The sequence below is a fragment of the Syngnathus leptorhynchus genome, chromosome 8 (genome assembly GCF_054491065.1).
Source record: "Syngnathus leptorhynchus isolate UIUO chromosome 8, UIUO_Slep, whole genome shotgun sequence".
Lineage (NCBI taxonomy): Eukaryota > Metazoa > Chordata > Actinopteri > Syngnathiformes > Syngnathidae > Syngnathus > Syngnathus leptorhynchus.
Window position 1 is genome coordinate 1460835 of NC_141202.1, and position 21415 is coordinate 1482249.

The 21415-nt window shown below is 46.4% G+C and overlaps 1 protein-coding gene and 5 non-coding genes across 12 annotated transcripts in view; 4 read left to right on the forward strand and 2 right to left on the reverse strand.

The window, feature by feature from the left end:
• bbs9 (Bardet-Biedl syndrome 9) overlaps positions 1-21415 on the forward strand; it is a 46440-nt gene that overhangs the window by 21113 nt on the left and 3912 nt on the right. For 6 of the 7 annotated variants that reach the window (XM_085919499.1, XM_085919500.1, XM_085919502.1 and 3 more), the window contains 3 exons: positions 4536-4718; positions 5583-5832; positions 9654-9758. In XM_085919499.1, the coding sequence (XP_085775625.1) occupies positions 4536-4718; positions 5583-5832; positions 9654-9758 (538 nt within the window). Of the gene's footprint in view, positions 1-4535; positions 4719-5582; positions 5833-9653; positions 9759-17679; positions 18092-21415 lie in introns of those variants that run through there. The other variant, XM_085919504.1, reaches the window with a different exon arrangement.
• Positions 18168-18240, reverse strand: trnak-cuu (transfer RNA lysine (anticodon CUU)). The gene has a single exon. It is a non-coding gene; the product is annotated as a tRNA-Lys (tRNA).
• trnak-cuu (transfer RNA lysine (anticodon CUU)) lies at positions 20352-20424 on the reverse strand. Its single transcript has one exon. It is a non-coding gene; the product is annotated as a tRNA-Lys (tRNA).
• On the forward strand, positions 20854-20926 carry trnak-cuu (transfer RNA lysine (anticodon CUU)). Its single transcript has one exon. It is a non-coding gene; the product is annotated as a tRNA-Lys (tRNA).
• Positions 21071-21143, forward strand: trnak-cuu (transfer RNA lysine (anticodon CUU)). Its single transcript has one exon. It is a non-coding gene; the product is annotated as a tRNA-Lys (tRNA).
• Positions 21278-21350, forward strand: trnak-cuu (transfer RNA lysine (anticodon CUU)). Its single transcript has one exon. It is a non-coding gene; the product is annotated as a tRNA-Lys (tRNA).

The following is a 21415-nucleotide window of genomic DNA, read 5'->3' on the forward strand; positions in this document are numbered from 1 at the left end:
GTGTAATGAGTAGAGAGAGAGAGAGGAGAGGTTGTGTGTGATTATAGGCCTCCTTTTAGAACCAGAGAGACTAAATATGGCTTCAGACTAAACACACACACACGCACGACGCACGGCACGCACTGGCAGTGTAAAGCGCATATGAAGAGAAAAGAAAACAGAATATTCCTCCCGGCAGACAGGATGTAGTCAAAATCTCTCGGAGGAAATAGAATACATAAGTTCAACTGGCTTGTGTCCACTTTTCACTTTCTTGTCCGCTCTCTGGTGGCCACAAGGTCTTCTCCGCTTCCTCGTGTCCACGTTTCTACTTGCCGGTCGCCGTCTCCACCTCCTGATGTTAGAAATGACTTTCTATGTGGTGTTAGTGTGGAAGACAGACGGACGGACGGACAGCTGTTTTGCCGAAACAGGCCCCGGGGTTTAGTCACATCACATTCTCTTCACACTCTCACTCGCTGTGTAAATGTGCGTGCGCGCGTGTGATTTAAGGGTGTTCACGACGGGCCGAGTATGTGCTGTCAGCATATGTGTTTGAACTTTGACCCCCGTCCACACGTCCAAGCAGCTGGAGCAGACCACTTTATGAGGTGTGCGTGTGTGTTTCATTTAATTCATTTGACCCGCTTTCACCTCTTATGCGGTTCTTGCATTACATCCATCCAGATGTTTCCACACTTTGATAGTGTAAAACTTGACGGAAGATGAAAAAGTCTTTCGATATTCCATCAGTTACAAAAAAAAAAGATTTTTACGTCTAGAAAATGTCATTTTTTAAAAATATTTGTGGATTTGTTGGCGTTGAAAAAAATACATGATTGGTCAAAAAATATATTTAATATATATTTATTTTTTTGGAGAGAGTTTTCTACATTCATAAAATAGTTCAAATGCAGATATATAAAGCACAAAATTCAATTTTTTCATCATATTTATTTGGGGTAATATTTAAAGAAAGTTAAAAAAAAATGGATGAAAAGATAAGATCTATTTTTTTGTGTCCCCACATGTCCACGAAGACACACTTTGGACGCTAGTGCCAAATTCTCCACCCAAAAGTCCACTCCCACTCAACCCGCTGATTATTCCATCTCTGGGTGGGCCCGCAATCACCTCGGAACCTGCGGAGGTCAGCCTCACGCAGCCCGAGGCTAGCGGGAGCCGAGCTAGATGTTAATCCCAGGTTGGGTGTCACTGCGGTGGGTCACGCTCTGTAATTTAGGCCCCTGCTCGGTCGGGGGCCTCTTGGCCCTCGGGACCACCCACTATATGGAACATATAGCGTGCGTGTTTGAATTTGAGTCTATTTTAGTTTTGTTGGCTCCGGTCGCCACGTTATTCATGGAAAATATATGCCGTTGTATGCTGTAGGGTCAAAGGTCGCCCAGTTGTCCGGTATCCACCAATGCTAGGCTAACGTAGCTAACATGGATTTTCACTGTTTACATTAAGACCTCAGTCAAGTGTGTATTTGGAAAGGAAAAGTGAGTGGTCAGTTTTCCCCCCCGAGCAAGAATGATGCTGCAAAAAATGTTTTTCCTGAAAGTGGAGCCAGACGAGGTTAAGTCCACAAAAAAAGTGTTCAAAGTGTCCTTTTGTCAGGCCGTGATTGATGAGCCGCCAAAGGAGGCGACTTCAATGTTTTGGCTGCCACGGTGGCTTCACTTTCGAGCTTTTTTTCCGACCGGCGTGCTCACACGCTGGCCGCACAAAGAGCTTTGCTGCGCGATGAAAGGTGGTGTGTTCGATTATCCCCGCCCTCCCCCATCAATCTCCCCTTGTCAGCCGATTGTTTCTCGATCATTCGCTCACATCGCTCCCGCGTTGTATATTGTATATAGAGCCTCGACATTTATTTTTGTAGTTTTACCACTCGTTAAAAAAAAAAAAACGTCTCTGATCAACAAATCATTTATATACCGTTTTTGATTTGAAATTGTTCAAAATTAAATAAAGATGATCTGTAGTCCTCTATATATATTTTTTGAGGAGTTCAAAGAAAATTATATTGTTTTTTTTTTTACTCAACAATAATCCAAATATTCTAACATGTTATGTACCGGACCAGTCATCGAATCATCATTCATAAAAAACATGTTTGTGCATATTCTGCTCTATCAATTTCAAACATTTTAGCCAATTAATCGATAGATGAATCAAGAGATTAACTGATCTTATAATGGTTTTCTGCAAACCATCCCATTATAATTGCAAGTATTGCTGAATGGTGACAGAGTGGGTGAAGACTGTACCCCACTCTGGGTTTTTTTTTTTTTGTGAGGCCGGGCTCTCAGTTGAAATAACTTCCCGATCCGGTCGGGTCGCCAGATCCTGTCATGCGATCCTCCGTTCGCTCTGGGCCAGGAGGTTTTCATCAAGTTGCCTTTTTTTTTTTTTTTTCCTCCAGCTTCTCGGGCCTCGGTATCTGGCCGCCTCCTTCCCTCGTCCCTCCCGGTGATGCTATCAGCGGACGTGTAGACAGACGAGCGGTTATCGCTATTGGCGCTTTTGAGCATCCACAATAGCGGTTACTGTCTGGCCACCTATCGAGGCTGCCATCGCCTCATCGCGCTGTCTCCATGTCTGACGCTTGTTTACATGCCGTCTTCCACCTTTGCGCGTGTGTGTGTGTGTGTGTGTGTGTGTGTGTGTGTGTGTGTGTGTGTGTGTGTGTGTGTGTGTGTGTGTGTGTGTGTGTGTGCGCACCTGTTTGCCGCTCACAATTTTAGGTACACCTGCCAGAACCTCACAAAAAAAAAAAATTCGGAGCTATTTACATATGTAATTGAGCGTATATTATAGTGTTGAGTGGTTTAAAAAAAAAAAAAAAGTCATGTTGTGGGCCGTGAGTGACATCATCACACGGCGTCCATGTTGTAGCTATTTTTATCCGCCAAGTTAGTAGACGAGTTCAAGACCCCCTCAGCACATGTTTTTAATCATCCTCATTATCCAGGAAATGTCTTCTTCTGGTGTTAGGGAAAGAAGAACATTTGAGGAAATGGCTTTTTGTTAAATGGTCATGTTCATTTGTTCTTGAATGAAGGAAACCACTCACACGCGCACACACGGGTTCCACATGACATCAAGTTTGCCGCCATCTGAAACAACAGCTGATGAATCTTTTTTTTTTATTTGAACGGATTAAAATCGGAAGCTGGAAAATAATGGTACCATGTGAATCGCCCATGTGGTCACGTGTGTACATTTGTACTGGTGTCTATGTCCACTTGTGCTCAGTACAGATGCGGGGAGGCATTGTTGCCCATTTGTGTATTTTTGTTTGTGTGTGCAAATACGTGAAATTCCTCCTCCAAACTCACTGGTCAGTGTGTGTGTGTGTGTGTGTGTGTGTGTGTGTGTGTGTGTGTGTGTGTGTGTGTGTGTGTGTGTGTGTGTGTGTGTGTGTGTGTGTGTGTGTGTGTGTGTGTGTGTGTGTGTGTGTCGGCTCAGCTGGCATCAATCAGTGTATGCGTGGAAGCGAGCCGCTGCCCTGCCAACAATGGAGCCCTTCACTGCACCCTCGCTCTTTTATCAATACACACACACACACACACACACACACACACCCTCGTGGGAGGGTGGTCCGCTTGAACCCGCTTTGAATGCTCAGAACGTTACATGAGGATCTTGCAGATTGGGCCTTTTCTGATTTGCTGACTTCAGCAACAACATTTTTTTTTTTTTCCATTGGGCCACTTGAATTGAGTTTCAGCAAGTCGACTGGGATTTCATTTCCCTCTTGGGATGAATCAAGTCTGTCCATCTGTCTTCTTTCCCCATATTTGTGTCCAAACACCTTGTTCCAGGTGTCCTGTTGCGTTTTTTTTTTTTTTTTTTCTTCACAAATCCCGCCAATCCATTTGTCAAGTCAATGTGCTCCATTAGTCCAGGATCTGCTTTCTCCCCCCCCCCCCAACCTTTCGGGCCTGTCCTCGCTTGTCCTCCTTATCGCCCCAAGTTCAGAACGGACCCTGCTTGAGGTTCAGAGTTCAACTGGCTCGGGGTCTTAAGTTGCACCTTGAAAATTTGCCTCGGCTTTCCCTTTGCCGCTTTTCTAGGTCACCGCGAGGACGCGACAAGTGCTTAAGTGCTCGTCGGGACGTTTAGCCCGACGCGACGCTGACGACGCGCCTTTTCGATAAGAGATCAGAGCAGCTGGAACCTTGGCTCGTCCCGCTCTTCTCATGGATCTATTTGAGACTCCGACCTTGTCATCGTAGCTCGGTGACTGGCTGGCGAGGAAGTGGCTGTCCACAGTCTGGCTCCTGCGTCAGCCTCTGACCACCAGAGTCCCTCAGAAGAGAGGAAGGAGGGGGCGGGGAGCTCTTTTCATCCATGAACTTGTTTTGCTTTGAGACGTTTCCATCTGATCTTCTCACCTCAGTGGGAGTTGACGAAGCCATGCGGCCTTGACAGTGTGGGGAGAATAAAGTAATAGGACGGCACAAGTGGAAAATACAAAGGGGTCACATTCAAGACTTTTTCTCCAGAACTCTCAAGGCTGACTTTCCAAAACCTTTGTGGCCACGCAGGTGATGACTCTGGCGGAGGCGGCCGAGGAGAACTCCTGTCAGCTGGAGGAGGCCTTTGTGCGCCTGAGGAGCTCCACGCAATTGCTGGTGCTGCTGCTGTCACTGTGGCAGGGCCTCACACCCGAGCAGACCAACATCTTGGAGGCCACCATGCTGCCGCTGCTTCACGACACGCCGCAACTGGTACACACACGCACACACACACACAGTGGGACAGGTGAGTGAATTCCCAGTTTGCTCCGCCCCCTCCATTCTGGACTCCTCCCCCTTGCTGATAGGCCCCCCTAATGAGTCCTAATGACAGGTCATCATGGCTCTAATGACCAACCACACGCACGCCGACTGAGAGAGAAGAACATTAGAGTTGAAAGGAAAAGAAGAGCGGGGTCAAGAAGAGCACACGATGACATGTGGGAAGCTGACAAGTCCAAAAGAAGGAGGTGGTGAAGGAGAAGATCTTAAAGTCCATTTTTAAGCTATCTGCGTTCTTTTCTAGGAGGATGAATGCCGTCACTTGATTAATAGAACGAGCGAGACAAGGATCTCATTTAAAAAAAAAAAAAATCTTGGCACTCCGCTAGCAAAAATGTTCAACGCAATACTTTGAGACAAACGCTCCAGACAGACGACGTGACGTCCTGATCTGTCCAGTCTGGGAAAATCATTGGAGGAGCCCACAGAGTGAGAGAACAAGCTGGATCTCATCTTCTGAAACTATCTACAGTATCAAATATTTCTATTTTGTCTAGCCGGCCCGATATTTAATTGCCACACACACACACGCACACTTGTCCGCATTTCAGCAAGTTTACATAATTGTGTGTGTTGTGTGAGTTCGGCCCTCCTCTGCTCTTCATCAACTTTATGGCGGTAGAGAAAGAAAAAAGCTCCTTGCAGCTGTGTTCTTTTTTTTTTTTTTTTCCCTTTTAAACATTTCTGGAATTTTTTTTTGTGTAGCTCAGCTGGATCACATTTAAGACGTCTTCACTTTGAACGTGTACGTTTGTCTTCCTCGGCCAAAACGTGAGCCTCGTGTCTCCCCCTCAGGGCTGGGAGGAGAGTTGCGACGCGGCCGTCTCTCACCTCCTGAGGACGTGTCTGTCCCGCAGTCCCAAAGACCAGGCCACCACGCTGGCCCAGGCCGGGGGGCCGGTGCTGGGCCTGCCCCGAGACACGGACCGCCTCAAGAAGCACATCGCGCTGCTGTGCGAGCGCCTGGCCAAAGGGGGGCGCCTCACGCTGGCCTCCGAGGCCAACGCCCAAGTCCCCGCCCAAGTCCAGAACCTGGCGGCCCCAGGTGAGTCTAAAAACTTCCGAGACTCCATTTGAAGCTTCGGTGATCAGATTAGAACCACAAGTCAGTTGGTTAACTGGTGTTTATCTTTCCTCGTCTCCTCCGGTCCGCCGCCAGTGGTCTCGCTCGCTCGCACACACAAACACTATTCCGCACACACAAACACACTAACAGCCACTGTAAACTGGGATTTATTTGCAGTCTCAGATGTTGCTTTTTTCACCCAGGCGTAGAGGTACACACTTGTTTATGTTTGCAACAACACCCACGGCAAACGTTCCCCCCCCCCCCCCACACACACACACACATAGGGTGGGAAAAAAAAAGCCCCACTCGGTGTGGGTGTTTGTGTGTAAGTGAGTGTAAATGATAGCTTTTGGGTGGTAGAACATTCCTCACTTCAACACAAGCTGAGATGGACACACACGGCAATAAAAAAAAAATCGACATAAAATCAACAGTATCATTAAGTTAAGCTTTTTCCAACTTTTTTTCACTCCAAATAGAAGACAAGTGTGCTCGCTTCAAGCGATTTTGATGAAATTGACTGTAAAACCAAAACGTAAAAGGAGTCGAACATTGTATTTAACGGCAAAAGTTTAACTTTGTCTAATAGTCATCTGTTAGCCCTAATGCTAACATTGAATGTGAAACACCAGGCAATCGGAAAGTAGCTTCAATTTATATTTGAGTTTGTTTCTTTTGTGGAGGGTCGATTCTATTTTTTTCTTTGGAGATTTACTGTGCAAAAGGACACTTTATAGGATCATTTGGGTGTGGGCGGGCGTTTCCCAGAGATGTCTTTTTATTAAAAAAAAAATAAAACCTTCTTGTGGTAGCATCACGTCAGTTTCTGAGGTTAAGACGTTTTTATAGCACGCTAATTTAAAATTTACACTCTTGTTTGAAAACATTTATTAGGTCCCCGCGCCACTTTTATGAACACATTTAACTTGCATTTATTGGACAAGAAAAAGACTAAAAATGAACATGAGACGCTGTAATCCTTGCAATGGAAACATATTGGCGTTCTTTCGAGAAAAATCCTAACATTCGATTTGGCTTTGATTCAGTTTGCTCAGAATTTCTTTTTGGTTATTAATCGTGCACTACTTGTACCGTCCGTGTGTGTGTGTGTGTGTGTGTGTGTGTGTGTTTGAGTTATTTTTGCAGTCCTCCGCTGGTAGCTGTGGTTTGAGGCCTGTGTCTATTTTCGACTTAAAGAGAGGGGAGAGGATGGGCTTGCTGTGTGTGTGTGTGTGTGTGTGTGTGTGTGTGTGTGTGTGTGTGTGTGTGTGTGTGTGTGTGTGTGTGTGTGCGCGTGTTGCACTATATATTTGTGTGTGTGTGTGCATATAGATAATATAGAGCGTGCGTGCGTGTGTGTGTGTGTGTGTGTGTGTGTGTGTGTGTGTGTGTGTTAGGTCTGGGCGCAGCTGTCCTTGTTGTGCGTCTGCGGCGTTTCCAAATTGAAGAGTGGAGCTCCCTCCTGTTCTAAAAATAAACGGCGGGCGATCAATAATTAACACGAGCCTCCGCCTCCTCCAGGAAATATCAAATATTCTCCATGTCGTCATCCGCACATTCAAACATATAGCGAGCGCGGTTAGGGATGAGCACAAGCACTTGGCTCCATAAGACGCACGAGGGCGTGTGTTCCGTAAAGGGGGCGGGGCTTATACTCCGGACACTTTTATCGAAGCATTCTTCGGAGCGGCGCATTGTAATCAGTCCGCCGGCCTATTTAAAGGGTGACGAGCCGTGCCACCACAACACACGAGAGCCAATGAGAGAGTTCACTCGGGAGATGACGGAAATTACAGACGAGAAGGTCCAGGCGACGAGAGTCATCTCAAAGCTCTCCTTGCCCACATGTGAGGGCATTACATAATTGATTGATTTTTCTCCTGCCGGTAATTTAGCGAGAAGTTCTCGGTGGGTTTGCTAACTCGGAATGCGTCTTCTTCCTGTGTGTGTGTGTGTGTTTGTGTACTGGCGTCCAGGCTGTAAATAGCGTGAAGGCCGCAGGCAAATTGGCGCTGTCGGCACAGCCGTGTCACCCTCACGTTGAGGCCGCAGCCTCCCGGAATAAAGCAGGAATGTGCTGATGAGAAGCAAAACACACGGCGGGAGTATTTTGGGAGCCGGCCGACGTGCAAAAAAAAAAAAAAAAAGTGTCGTCGGGACGACAAATCCAAACCGTCAAAGTCAAGTGTTCTTCCAGCTGTTGTTGACGCGCCCAAACCTCCTCTTTTATTTTATTTTTTGCATTTTTCATGGGAAATCAAGCGCAACCCGCATTGTCTGTCTTTTTGGACAGCGGAAATGCAAAAAAAAAATAAAAATCTCCCGACGCAAGCGTTCCGTGAAGGATGTTCTGCATTTTTAACTCGGGGCGTTTCGGCCACTCTTGATTTTCAACACAAAATGGATTTGTGACACTTTTTCGAACTCACATTTTTTCCTTTTTAATTGTAACATTTTACTGAGTTCCCATTTTGTCCCATCTCATTCTTTGTGTGTGTGTGTGTGTGTGTGTGTGTGTGTGTGTGTGTGTGTGTGTGTGTGTGTGTGTGTGTGTGTGTGTGTGTGTGTGTGTGTGTGTGTGTGTGTGTGTGTGTGAGTAGTAGCACTCTTTTCTTACCTGATGTTGTTGTAAGACTCTCACACACACACACACACACACACACACACACACACACACACACACATTCCCAGCAAAATTGTTAGACAGCGTTGAAGGGGGGAGAAAAATGTCAAAAGTCTCTGGCCTTAGAAAAACACCTGCCCAATTAAGAGCGAAGCATATCCCATTTCAAACAACTGTGTGTGTGTGTGTGTGTGTGTGTGTGTGTGTGTGTGTGTGTGTGTGTGTGTGTGTGTGTGTGTGTGTGTGTGTGTGTGTGTGTGTGTGTGTGTGTGTGTGTGTGTGTGTGTGTGTGTGTGTGTGTGTGTGTGTGTGTGTGTGTGTGTGTGTGTGAGAAGCCACATGCTGCGCTCTCTCACCAAACTGAACAAGAGTGGCTTTAGAAAGGCCAGGATAAATATTAGAGAGGGTTTAGGATAATCTTCACACACACACACACACACACACACACACACACACACACACACACACACAAAGGGGGCGGGGAAACATTCTCAGACAACTTAAGGTCGACATGATAGCAGACACACACACACACACACACACACACAAAGGCAACATGTGTGCCGTGGATGTTAAGGGAAAGCGGCGTGAAACTGGGAATGATCCTCAGCGATGAGAGGAAATGAGGAGTGAGCCAGGAGGGAACCAGGGATGGAAGGAGGAGAAAGGAGGAAGGGAAGGGAGGGGTGGGCGGCAGAGGAGAGGAGAGTGATGCGAGGAGGAGAAGGATGGAGAGAAAGCAGGGAGGAGGGAGGGAGGGAGGGAGGGACGATGATGAAGAGGAGGAGACAGGGAGGAGGGATGGACGGCAGACAAGGCGTCCAATTCATCCACCTCAGGAGCTCCTTAAATCCCTCATTGATCCCGGGACTCCAGTGGGGATTTACCCAAATGCACACACACACACACACACACACACACACACACACACACGCACGTGTGTTATTCAATGCCACTTCTTTTTCTTCCTCCATGATCGATCATCTGACATCATAAAATGACTCTCAAGCTTCTGTTTTTTGATTTTTCTGGCTGTTTTCATTTCTGCACAATCATACAATTAGTTGCGAGCGAGCAATTTGATTGGCCGAGAGTCGCTCCGTTAGCACGGATGCGGCGTGTGCATCAAACACTGAAAAGAATGATCGTGCTAATGCTAACGTATGTCGTTCAGGCTGCGTAGGGCCCATCGCCGAACTGGCGGGAGACGAGACGGAGGAGCCTCAAGACGCCACCAAGTTCATCAAGAAGAAACAACCTTCCAAGAAAATCATAAAAGGTAGGTCGTAAATTCACATCACTCAGTGCTGCCCCAAATGTTTGTGGCTCGTTGTGGTACTGCACTGACAATTGTCCATTGTAAAAACACACAAAAATGATAGCTTGGAAAAAAAAACGGGTTCCTTTGCGTCAAATCCGACTCGTTTCTAAGACCCCGCGCCGCCTCCTCGTCTCTTAAGCAGACACGGCCTGAGGCCCTTGCGTCGTCTTCATGTGCGGTATGTGTGGCTCCAGGACAGGAAGTGACTTTTGATGGACTTGAAAGGCATCAAAAGGTGTCTGCTAGGCAGGACGTCAGATCGGAGACCCCCACGCACACACATATGTCACATACATCAAAGATGTCTACCCTCTGATTCTGCAGCCCACCTGGAATTAGAGACGCTACACACACACACACACACACAATGAGCTCTCCACTTGAACTCTGACAATACAGCCACTGTTTTATTTATTTGCTAATTGCTAACAGCGTGCCTATTTTTGCATTCGTTAATTGCTAAGATCACGCGGCCTCGTCCTCCAACACAGCCGCGCATTCACGTTAGCCACAAACACCCGCTGTTAGCTTCCAAGGCTGGCTAGTGTTTATTCGGCGCGCAGGATGGTACCTATTAGCAGGCATCATTAGCAATTAGCCGAGAGTGTTAGCACGACGGTAGCGCTCGTCCATTAGCTGCGTCAAAGCTGTTGGCGGAGTTCGACCAAGGTCACGACGCTTAACGGGAGCATTGCCAAGTGTGTGTGTGTAATAATATAAAGAGCTAAAAGGCTAAAGCACAGAGCGCAAGAGGTTAGCATGTCCGCCTCGCAGCTCCCTGGTTCAGGGTTGGAATCTAGCTCCAAGACAAATTTGTTTGTGTCTGTGAATGCAAGTGGGAGTTACTCTTTGATTGACATGACTTGAACTTGTAATTATTTGAAAGCAGGAATTGGAGACTTTCCGCAAGTCAGCAGTAAATGTTGCGCCTCGCCGTGGAGTAGAGGGTTGGATTCTGGTAATCTGGTGAGGGGTGAACTTTTTAAATTCTATGTTTTTAGCCTTAGATGCGTGTTGGAGCGCCGGCCGCAGCAGTTAGTATTTTTGCCTCTTCGGGGGGGGGTTCCGTGGCCTTCAAATTGGTGCGTTGACTAAATTACAGCTGGCTTTCTGGATGGAACATGCGTCCCAACTCAAACATGTCCAGCGCGTCCTTCTCAAAATAACTGCGCTCACGTACGCCGCTCACTCTCGTCTTCCTCGTGGGTGTCCTGAACCCCGCAAACCCAAAACGCCCTCGACGTCCCGTCTCCTCGGTGGGTGGACAAATGTCCTCGTTGGCAGCAAATCGAGTGGTAACGTAACGTTTTCCCTCCGATGCAATGCAAGTCGATACATTTAGCGCATAGCCTTTCTTTCGATAAGACCCGCTAGCTTAACGCTAACAAATAGCCACAGCGTTGTGGACCTCGAAAACTTTAAGCGATTGATAATTGAAGACGGTGGAGCAACACATGTAGACACACCAAAAAAAACATTTCTCACAAGCATATATTATTTATCTTTTGTGAAGAATGACAGAAAGAACAATTATAGCCTTCATTTTCTTATGTACTCGGCAACATCATACAAAAATGTGGTTTTGTTCTGGGAGGCTCCAATGGATTGTTGTTTACGCATTAGCGTCCTTGTTTCACATTATCCCGCAAGTTTTTTTTTTTATTATTCCCTCGGTGATGCCGTTAGCCCCAACGCTTGCGTATAAAAGAAGATTGAAAGCAGGATTAGTCCAAAATGGGCCCGTGTGTGTGTGTGTGTGTAATAGTAGCCCGGTTGTTAAACGCTACTACCATTGAGGACATGACCTCATCACAGTAAACAAAAGATGAATTGAAGCTAATCAATGGCACGTGCAACATTTTGCCCCCCGGTCCAACTTTGAAGCAAAACTTTAACGAATAGCCACACCACGTGAAGCAAAGCTCCGTCAACGCGCGCCGCCGGCCGGGCTTTAACGCGAGCATAGCCTCGTCGCTAATGTCGCTGCCGCCGCATTATCTGATTGGCTATTTTGGGCTCACATCAAATGCTGCCGGCTATTATGTAAACATGTTCCACATATTTCTTATCATTGTCACCAGTGGAAAAGTCGAATGTGCTCGTAAGCCCCGCGACAGCCGCTAGCTCCCGTGGCTGACCTTCAGCGACCTTTGCAAGCGCGGCTTTCTAATCTGACTTTGATGGCGGATAAACACCGTAATCCAATCACATTTGACACCGAGTGTAGCCTGTCTTTTAATGGCTGTTGGTTGGCAGCCAATGGTTGGAAAAGACTGAAAAATATGGAACCGCTAGGTCATGGGAAAGAAATGAAAGTGTTATTATTTTGATGAGCACCACGGACAAAGCATACATCCTTTCGCCGTCACGCTTTGCTCACGTAGCGTACAACACGTAACACGTGTGAAAGACCGGCGTCCAGCGTTTAGGTTGTCGCTCCTCGGGGAACGGCCGTCAGGAATGAATGGTCTTCCTCTGGGATGCCTGGCGGAGGAAGCCAAACTTCCAGAGTGGAGCAAGTTTAACTTCACTCTGGGCTGCTGCTGCTGCTTTTTACATCACAAAGTTTTGCCGCTAAGCTAATATATAGCCGTTACTTTTACGCACATTAGATTACTTTGCCAGTTTTTTGGACGGGGGGGACATTTTTATTTATTTAAATTTTTATCTATTTATTTATTTTTTTGTTTATTAATTGATGTCTTTATTTATTTATCTATTTATTTTTGATTGTCAGGTTCCTCTCATGCAAGGAATATATTCACCCTTCCTTAGCCCTTTTTTTTTTTTTTTTTTAATCACTCCAAGTAACATTTTTTTTTTTTTTTTTGGGTCGTTTCAGAACTCCCAATAATCTTTCATATGTAATTGTGGTTTGCTATACGAATATATTTATACACGTGTTGGATATAAGTAAGGCTACGCTCTCCAAGCAGCCTTTGGAATAAAGCCCCCTTTGTGTGCACATTTCTCAAACCCCCAAAACTTATCTCCACAAGTCCCTCAGACAGCTTGTGCTTTTTTGTTTTTTCTTCTTCTTCTTCTTTCTTTCTCCACGGCGCACCCACCCAGCCGCACATTTATGTTATTACTTCTAATTTCATCACTCCCGTTTGATCCTTAAAACAACCCAAAATGTGCAACAAATTGACTTTTTTTCGGCCAAATATCTGCTCACATTTACATCCATTATCAAAACATTCATTTTGTGAACGGACGCATTCATAAAAGTGCGCGTCGGCCTACGCGCCGTGTAAACTTTATCAAAGGAGACGTGTCAATTAGCTGGGGGGTACACAAGGCAGAGCCCGAGTTCAAAGTTCAAGTTGGGGGTTATTCGTCAGCTGTCACTAACTATAAAAACTTACTGTGTTCCTCCACACACATACACACACACACACACACACACACACACACACACACACACACACACACACACACACACACACACACACACAATCTTCATGCCTGACAAATGTGCATTTTCCCCCCCCCTATGTAAACAATAATGATTCACTGTGACTTTAAAGACATATACCGAGCTAACCTATATTTTCATACGCTTGAAAAATGAAGAGCGCACGCCGCGTAAAATCAACAAGATCATAAAAACAATGTTTTGTGGCTTCGCCTTTGAAAGACAAACAAAAAAGCAGCAAAAACACCCGACGGGGACCGCAGGCCGGGCGTTTGTTTATGGATCGCGTTACATGACGTATTATGTAACATAACATGTTCTGTCCTCACTCTGCACGTGAACTCGGACGTGTATCATACTTTGGTAGTGTCAAATCAAATCAGATGACGGGAAACATACGAGCACGCGGGTACGACGGCGTACGCATAAACGCTTCTGTGTAGCGACGGATTATTCCGGAAGTTTTTTTTGAGCCAACGTGGCTTTACGTAAAGCCACTCGGGCATTTATTTCATATCCTCGATATCCATTTAAAAGGGAAAATGCGGTGAGGCCGCTTAGGAGTCTGAACTAAGCTCAGCCGATGGCCGCAAGTTCTTTTTCTAGACGGAAGGAGCGTGAATTGGAGCGCTTCCTTGGCGTGTTGAGTGTCAGTTTTGCTCACAGCCTTGGCGCTGACTCAAGACAAAGAACAAAGCGCAACCGCAGACGTCAAGACGTTGCCCCGCACCCATCCTGTGTGTGTTTAAGTGATTAAGTGCGCCTGTGTGTGAAAAAGTGTGTTAATGTGTCGCTAACTGCTGTTAGCGACATAGTCTGAAGCTAACCGGTGTTAGCGACATAGCCTGAATGTTAGGGCAAATTTGAGCAGAAATAGTGATTGCAAAGTTGCCTTTCATGGCAAGACGGCGGGCGATCAGAAAAATGGAAAGCGATATCGGGCCTGTTTCTATTTTGACCGAGACAATGGTGTCTGGAAGCTAGCCTCGGGTTACGTACGACGTGTGTGTTTGTCGTAAGGGCGATGTCATGTTTGCTTATTATTTCTTATTATCTCGTTGAGTATCGCAAAGAAAAAAACTTTGGATAAATAAAGGTGAAGTATAACCGTTTTTTTTTCTAACAGCACAGCCCGAGTATCACTTGAGTACGTACCGATACCGAGTACCGATACATCTAGTACTTTTGATATCCTAGATTTCTTTGAACGCAATGACAAAAAAAACTGCAAACCAAATATTTCTTTCTAATGCAGATGATAATGTATCAAGTTGCCACAGCGTAGCGCCATCTACTGCCAAGGAGGACTTAATGTCCGATTTATTTTACCTTAAGTATCAGTGGCTGATATCTGCAGCCTTCGCACGTATTTGATGCAGAAAAATAATGCCGGTTAACACCGATACTTGGTATTGGTGCACTTAAATATATCAAAACTAATGTGTGTGTGTGTCACTTAATGTTTCCAACTTAGTGCATTGCGTGGGTGTGTGATCACAGACGACAAGATTAGTTCCCTTCATTAGGGACCAGGCTCTGCTCCATGGCAAATATTGGACCGTGGAAATCAAACAGTCATACACCTGAAACACTCATCTAATGAACTCCTGGACAGGATACTCTGCATTTATTTAGCAAATGGTCAAACACACACACACATGAATGATCTGATCCATACACATACTTCACAATGATGCCAAAGTAAACGGGGGCCACAGGTTGCGGCTGGACGGCAGCTTTAATTATTTCCAGCGACTAATGAGAGGCGATCAGTTCCAGACAGACGCGCTCGCCCCGGCTGAGGCGCATCGCCGCTTCCGTCCGCAAACACCCACGCGACCACCGCGGCCACTGCCGCGTGGTTAGCAGCGGCCTGCCAGAAGCCCCCCCCCCCCCCTCGCCATCAAGCGGCCATCTGTGCTCATGCTAATGCTAGTTCTCCTAGCGTGGCTACTTTGCATCCGACGAACTAACGACTCCGGTTCCCGGGAGCCGAAAATGCCTTTCCGATGAATTTGTTTAGCAGCTCGTCAAATTGTCCGTTTGCCTCCGTTATCTCCGGGGCGCCATTACACGCTTGAAAAACACACAATTCAGAGAAGCCAGACGGGTCACGTTGTGGCGGTGGCGCGCGGCAAGCCGGTCAGCGCAAGAATGTGCAAATACACACTTGCGCGCCCTCATTTGCATGTGCTTACGTTCACAACACAACCGCACACGCCGCACGCGTGCAAAAATGCACAGTCTCTTTTTTTTTTTTTCCCCCAGTCGCCCACACACACACACACACACACAGACAATGTGCTGCACTTGCCATTAGTGCAGGAAGTTGGTTTAATGCAGAGAAAACTTTAGGCCACGCCCACAGGAAGTTGCACAGATAGTGTCAGGCTAATGTGTGCGCTTCAGCGCTTCTGGGCAGACACACAAACGCACATACACACACACACACACACACACACACACACACACTGGTATTGTTATAAGAATAATAGCAGCGTGTTCAGAAGAGTCAATCGTAAACACGATTTTTTTGTATTTCCGAGCTATTTGGAACTTTTGGCTAGCGCGCATTTATAGCACGCTAGCATAAACGGACAGATGGATCGACCGTACATAAAATAAGATTGTTGTCACAGTTGTCCATCCAAAATAAGTACCCAGGAAATGCTTCTTTACAAAGCGGGCATTCCCAAAGCCAAAATGTTTGTCTTCTTGACGACTTTCACGTTGCAGTGGAAGCGGTGCAGACGGATTCTCTTCCAATGACCAGATAGGCTAGCTATAATTACGCCGCCCGCCTGTGCGGTTCTTTGTCAAATGGCTCTGCCGACTGCACATTCCGGCATTTTGTGTATTTTTTACAAGCCCGTAAGGCTTTGTCACTTCAACATACACACACACGACGGGCATAGTTTGGTGAAGTACTTAACTCTGGCTTCTTAGTTGTGTGAAGAAGAAAATATTTGAATGAACACTAGCGCGCATCCCCAGCGGCAGACAGTCATGACGCGATGCTCACTTGAAAGACCAGTATGCTCGGTGTGTGTGTGTGTGTGTGGACAGACAGCAATTAAGTGGGAACATCCCAGTGGGACCAGTAGTGCCGACTCCATCAATCACACCGCAAACCACTGGAATGTCTGCAGGGATGTGCCGGCGTGCGCGGCGCACTCTCTCTCTCTCTCTCTCACTTTGTTGTGATGGCTCAGGAGAGTGTGTTTGATTTTGGGCTGCTGTCACTGATCTTAAATGAACTTGTTGAGGAAGGAAGTGTCTTGAAAAGGAATACAAATGGAGTCGTTTTTTATCACTGCCTTGAAATGACTTTTGATGTTTTGTGTGAAAAGCACGGGAGGAGAATCGCATTGCTGCAGATAGAGACTGTGGATTAGGGAAAGGAATTTAAAAAATGATTTTTTTTTAATGCCGATTCTGCTTACTTATTACTCTAAAATAAATCGATTAGGGAAAGGAATTAAAAAAAAAAAAATCTGCATTTTTTTGCTTGCCAATTCTGCTGACTTATTACTCGAAACTCAAAATAAATAGAATGACCGTGTTTTGCGCCACCGAGGCACCCGATTCCCGGTCAATTTATTTTTAGAGCCAGCGACTCTCAGTTTCCAGCTGGAATACACTACTTGTACTCATCACAGCACACATATGCAACATTGCTTTCATTGTGCCGTGTGTGTGTGTGAGCGTGGGGATAGCAAGGGGTTAAAGCAGGGAAGTGCTGGAGCCAGAGAGATTGACCCAGACATGACCTGCCTATGAGAACACGGCTGCACACACACACACACACACACACACCAGAATAAGGACAGAACAATCTCATCATGACTCGTCTTTAACGTCTACTACTAAAAATAATATCAAATCCACACCTGCGCCCGAATAACAAATCATTCTTATTTGAACAAAACAAAAAAATGCCAGGGTTGCCAACTTGACAATTACTTCCCGGCAAACGGCCAATCAGATAGCGGCGCCTCGCCGCTTTGGAAGCACATCAGCCGTGCAAAACATTCTGCATAAGCGGCCTTATATGCTTGTGTGTGTGTGTGTGTGTGTTGCGGTGTTTTCTCTGGAAGTGGTAACGACTTGTACCCGCCGACGCCGCTCTGAAAGTACCACACTTAGCCGTCATTAAGTCCTAAACGACGTCAGTTCGCTTCCACCGCGCCACTCGATGATTTAGTCCGTGGAAAAATACTTTGAAAATTTCACTCCGGAGGATAATCAGACAAAATTGTCGTCAGAGACATCCAATGGGAGTAATGTAACGACAAAATGGTAACTTTACGGGAAGTGACTTCCCTCTCCATTTGTAGCATCTCTGCCCCCTCTCATTCCATCATCTCCATGGCAACCAAAAACAGCTAACCTTTACTGTCCACCACATAAAGCTGTCATCGGTCGGCCTCATTATTATTCTTTTTTTTTTTTTTGGGCCAGCACCTGTACAATTCCCTTCCTCTCCGATCTTGGCAAAGGCTCCGACTCATCGAGTTGATTTGGAAGTCAGGTGGAGGGAAAGCAGCTAACTGGAGCCAAAGCACGGTGCGAACGCGAAACAGACTCCAGCTGAGGTCATCTGGCTTTTACGCCGCTTCTCTCCGTCCCTTAATAAATAATCACGCACACACGTGAAGGAGCGCCCGCCGAGGGTTGTAAAAGCCAGAGATGAATGTGGCGGCGAGGCGAGGCGAGGCGAGAAGACAGCTGATAAGACAGCGTGTTAGTCGCTGATGTCATCGCGTCCCAGATCATTTTGACATATTTCATGACAAGCGCTTGCCCGTGCAGATGCGTGTATGAAATCTTGTTATGGACTTTAACATTGCAATTAAGGACAAAAGATCTTTTAGCTTTGTGTTAGTGCACACTGGCTAATATTGACCAAATTCATCCAAGTGCTTAGCTACTTTTGTTTCAAAATGTTGCGCCCAACGTGGGGCTCGAACCCACGACCCTGAGATTAAGAGTCTCATGCTCTACCGACTGAGCTAGCCGGGCTCATGCTAACAAGCTAATATTTTTGTCACATGAGCCCGGCAAACTTGGGTGGTCCTGGAATGTATCCTGCAAGGTTGACTATCCACTTAAAATGGATCTTTGTGTATGTTGTTAGTTGTCCTTCTAATAAACGCCGCTAATGAGCGCGTAACGCGCTCGCTGTAGTAAAGCTAGCGCAGGCCGTGTTCGGTGCGTCCAAAGCAAACAGAGGGATGATGCTGGCCGGCTTGCGGGAAGGAAGGAAGGAAGCAAGTGGAACAGCGAGCAGAACAGGAAGCAATCTGTCCCAACGAGTGAGAAAACACGCGCACGCTCGATGTTCGTCCTCGCCAAGGCGTGTGAACGCTGCCGCGGGAAAGAAAGAAAGAATGAAAGAGTCCGGAGAGAAACGAAGCACAAATCCACCTCCTGCATGTGTGTTTGAGCAGCTGCTTGTTTTTTTAATTTTTATTTTATTTTGCTTCAGCAAACACCTCCAAGTGGACGCTGGCAACTTCGGCGATATGCACATACAGATGCGCTTGGTTTGTGAGCAAATAGCATCTGCTCACTGATGTGTTTGGAAAAGACACACCATTGAATTACAACATGTTATTACAACAACGTGAAGCAGCCATTCCAAGACTTCTCCAAATAAGACGTCAAGTGTGCTCGCTTCATGCTGTTTGTCGGAGTTGCCACTCTCTCTTGAAATTGACTAGAAAAGTGACACTTAAAGGAAAATTCAACTCCGGAAAAAGTTCAATCCGACCATGTTGATTACATCTCGGGAAATTCCTCTCGCTTAATGCTAGCATAACATAACCATAGCATCACCTTTGTGTGACTCTTCTCACTTCAACGCTGCTCAGTGCTGCCCCTCGTTTTGTGGCATGATGCGGTACTACATCAAAGGTGTGCCATTTCAAAATTGGACTTGTGAACGATGATGACTCGTGATATCGGGACGGGTTGGGGGCACCGTATTTTGTCATTTATGACATTGTTGCGGGAAATCGCGGTGACAGCAGCACATAAAAAAAGAAATACATGATATATATTCTTTACAAGACATTGGTAATCCGATAGGCACCGCAAGACTCGTATGCCACTTTTAACGATTTATTGTGAGCCGTAGGAAAAATTCCTAACGCCGCTGTTTTTTTTTTAAACACAATAGCTAACATCTTACAGATGTGTGCGCGCGCGGACGTCGGTGCGGAGAGTCTGTTAGATTTATGGCACGTGGGATAAAACAGTTCTAAGTTAGATAAATAAGTCATATACTATGGATGTGTCTCGCCCACTCTCGCTCTCTGCGGGACACACTGCTGTCTTTGTTCCCCGTGAGCAAACACACACACACACACACTTCATTTCTTTGGAAGAATACGCGGCGTATTCTTCGGGCCACACGTGCGCCCGCTAAGCGCTCGCATCCTTTCACACGGGCGGCGCGCAAACAAGCTTTAAGCAGCTCCTCATAAATAAGCATCGCTGCCAACGTGTCAACGCCGCCGACGTGTTCTGGTATCGCGGCCGGCCGCCTGCTATCGGGATTAGCTCGGAATGTACGAGCATCCTCCGCCCTTCCCTTCCATATATCACTGAAGCAAACTCTCTGGGCCTCTAATCACGGCGGCAGACTTTCCTGATGATCATGACCAACTTCCCAAGTCCATTTTTCATTTTGCACATTAGCCAAATGACGTTGCTTACTTTTGGTCGGACAGCCAGCGAATGAGACATGATAAAAGAAGGCATTGAGCTGTAGCTCGCACACATGTGAGCGTGTTGCCGCGCTCATATTGAAGTACAGTTGCTCTCCCATGACCAGCTCATGTACCTGGAGACCTCTCTGTCTCGGACCCCCCTCTGCGCTTCCGTGTTTGTGTCTGTCTGCCTCGGCGACTCGCCCCAATCGGACCGTGTCGGTGAAGAACGTGTCCGTGAGAACAAGCATGTCAGTGAAGAAAAAAAAAAAAAAATCACGTGTTCAATCGGTAATTGTAAAGCTCGAGTAAAAGACGGGATTGTCCATAGCTGTTGTTTTCATTGTAAATTCAATGGCCTGTTTTCTTTCTTTTGAGCCGAGCGTCATTTGGCAGGAACGGAGCATCCTAAAACACAAGCGCCCAACGTGGGGCTCGAACCCACGACCCTGAGATTAAGAGTCTCATGCTCTACCGACTGAGCTAGCCGGGCTTGTTGCTTTTGGACTTTGAGACCGAATGGTGAGTCCGGCCGGCCGGTGTTTGATTACAACTAACGATTGTTGAAATACACACTCATGGCTTGCCAGATAAACAGTGTCCCAATTCTTTTGGATGACTTCCTGTGACTGTTTGCTCTCATTCCTAGACATGCATACTTTGGTGTCATTTTGCAGGTGAACGCTTGCTTGGATAGGTGCGTGCGTGTGTACATATGCATTTGATTTATGGCCCAAACGCTGCCAGGGAGTGCTCAGATAAACCACTAAACTAACAATAGCGCTTGTTTTAAATGCCCGTGTGTCGCAGTAACAGTAACTCTTAAGTGTTACAATACCCCGGGAACAGTCTTCGTGACAGTTGCTACAAAATCCTTATAAAGTACTGGTCTATGTGCTGTCAATCACACTGATGACCACGAGCCCGGCTAGCTCAGTCGGTAGAGCATGAGACTCTTAATCTCAGGGTCGTGGGTTCGAGCCCCACGTTGGGCGCTTAGATTTTGGGTGGACTTTCAGATATTAACACAATATCTCAATATATTTAGGAAATGGATGACTTTGGTTTTTTTTTAGCCGCTTTGAATCAAGACAACAAGAGTGTAAATGTCGGCCTTCATTCACAGAGTTACCACCCAGGCCCGGCTAGCTCAGTCGGTAGAGCATGAGACTCTTAATCTCAGGGTCGTGGGTTCGAGCCCCACGTTGGGCGCTTAGCTTTTGGGTGGACGTCAAGATATTAACACGATATCCCAATATATTTAGGAAATTGATGACTTTCTTTTTGTCGGAATCAAGAGAACAAGAGTGTAAATGTCTGCCTACATTCACAGTGTCGTGACACAGGCCCGGCTAGCTCAGTCGGTAGAGCATGAGACTCTTAATCTCAGGGTCGTGGGTTCGAGCCCCACGTTGGGCGCTTAGCTTTTGGGTGGACGTCAAGATATTAACACGATATCCCAATATATTTAGGAAATTGATGAC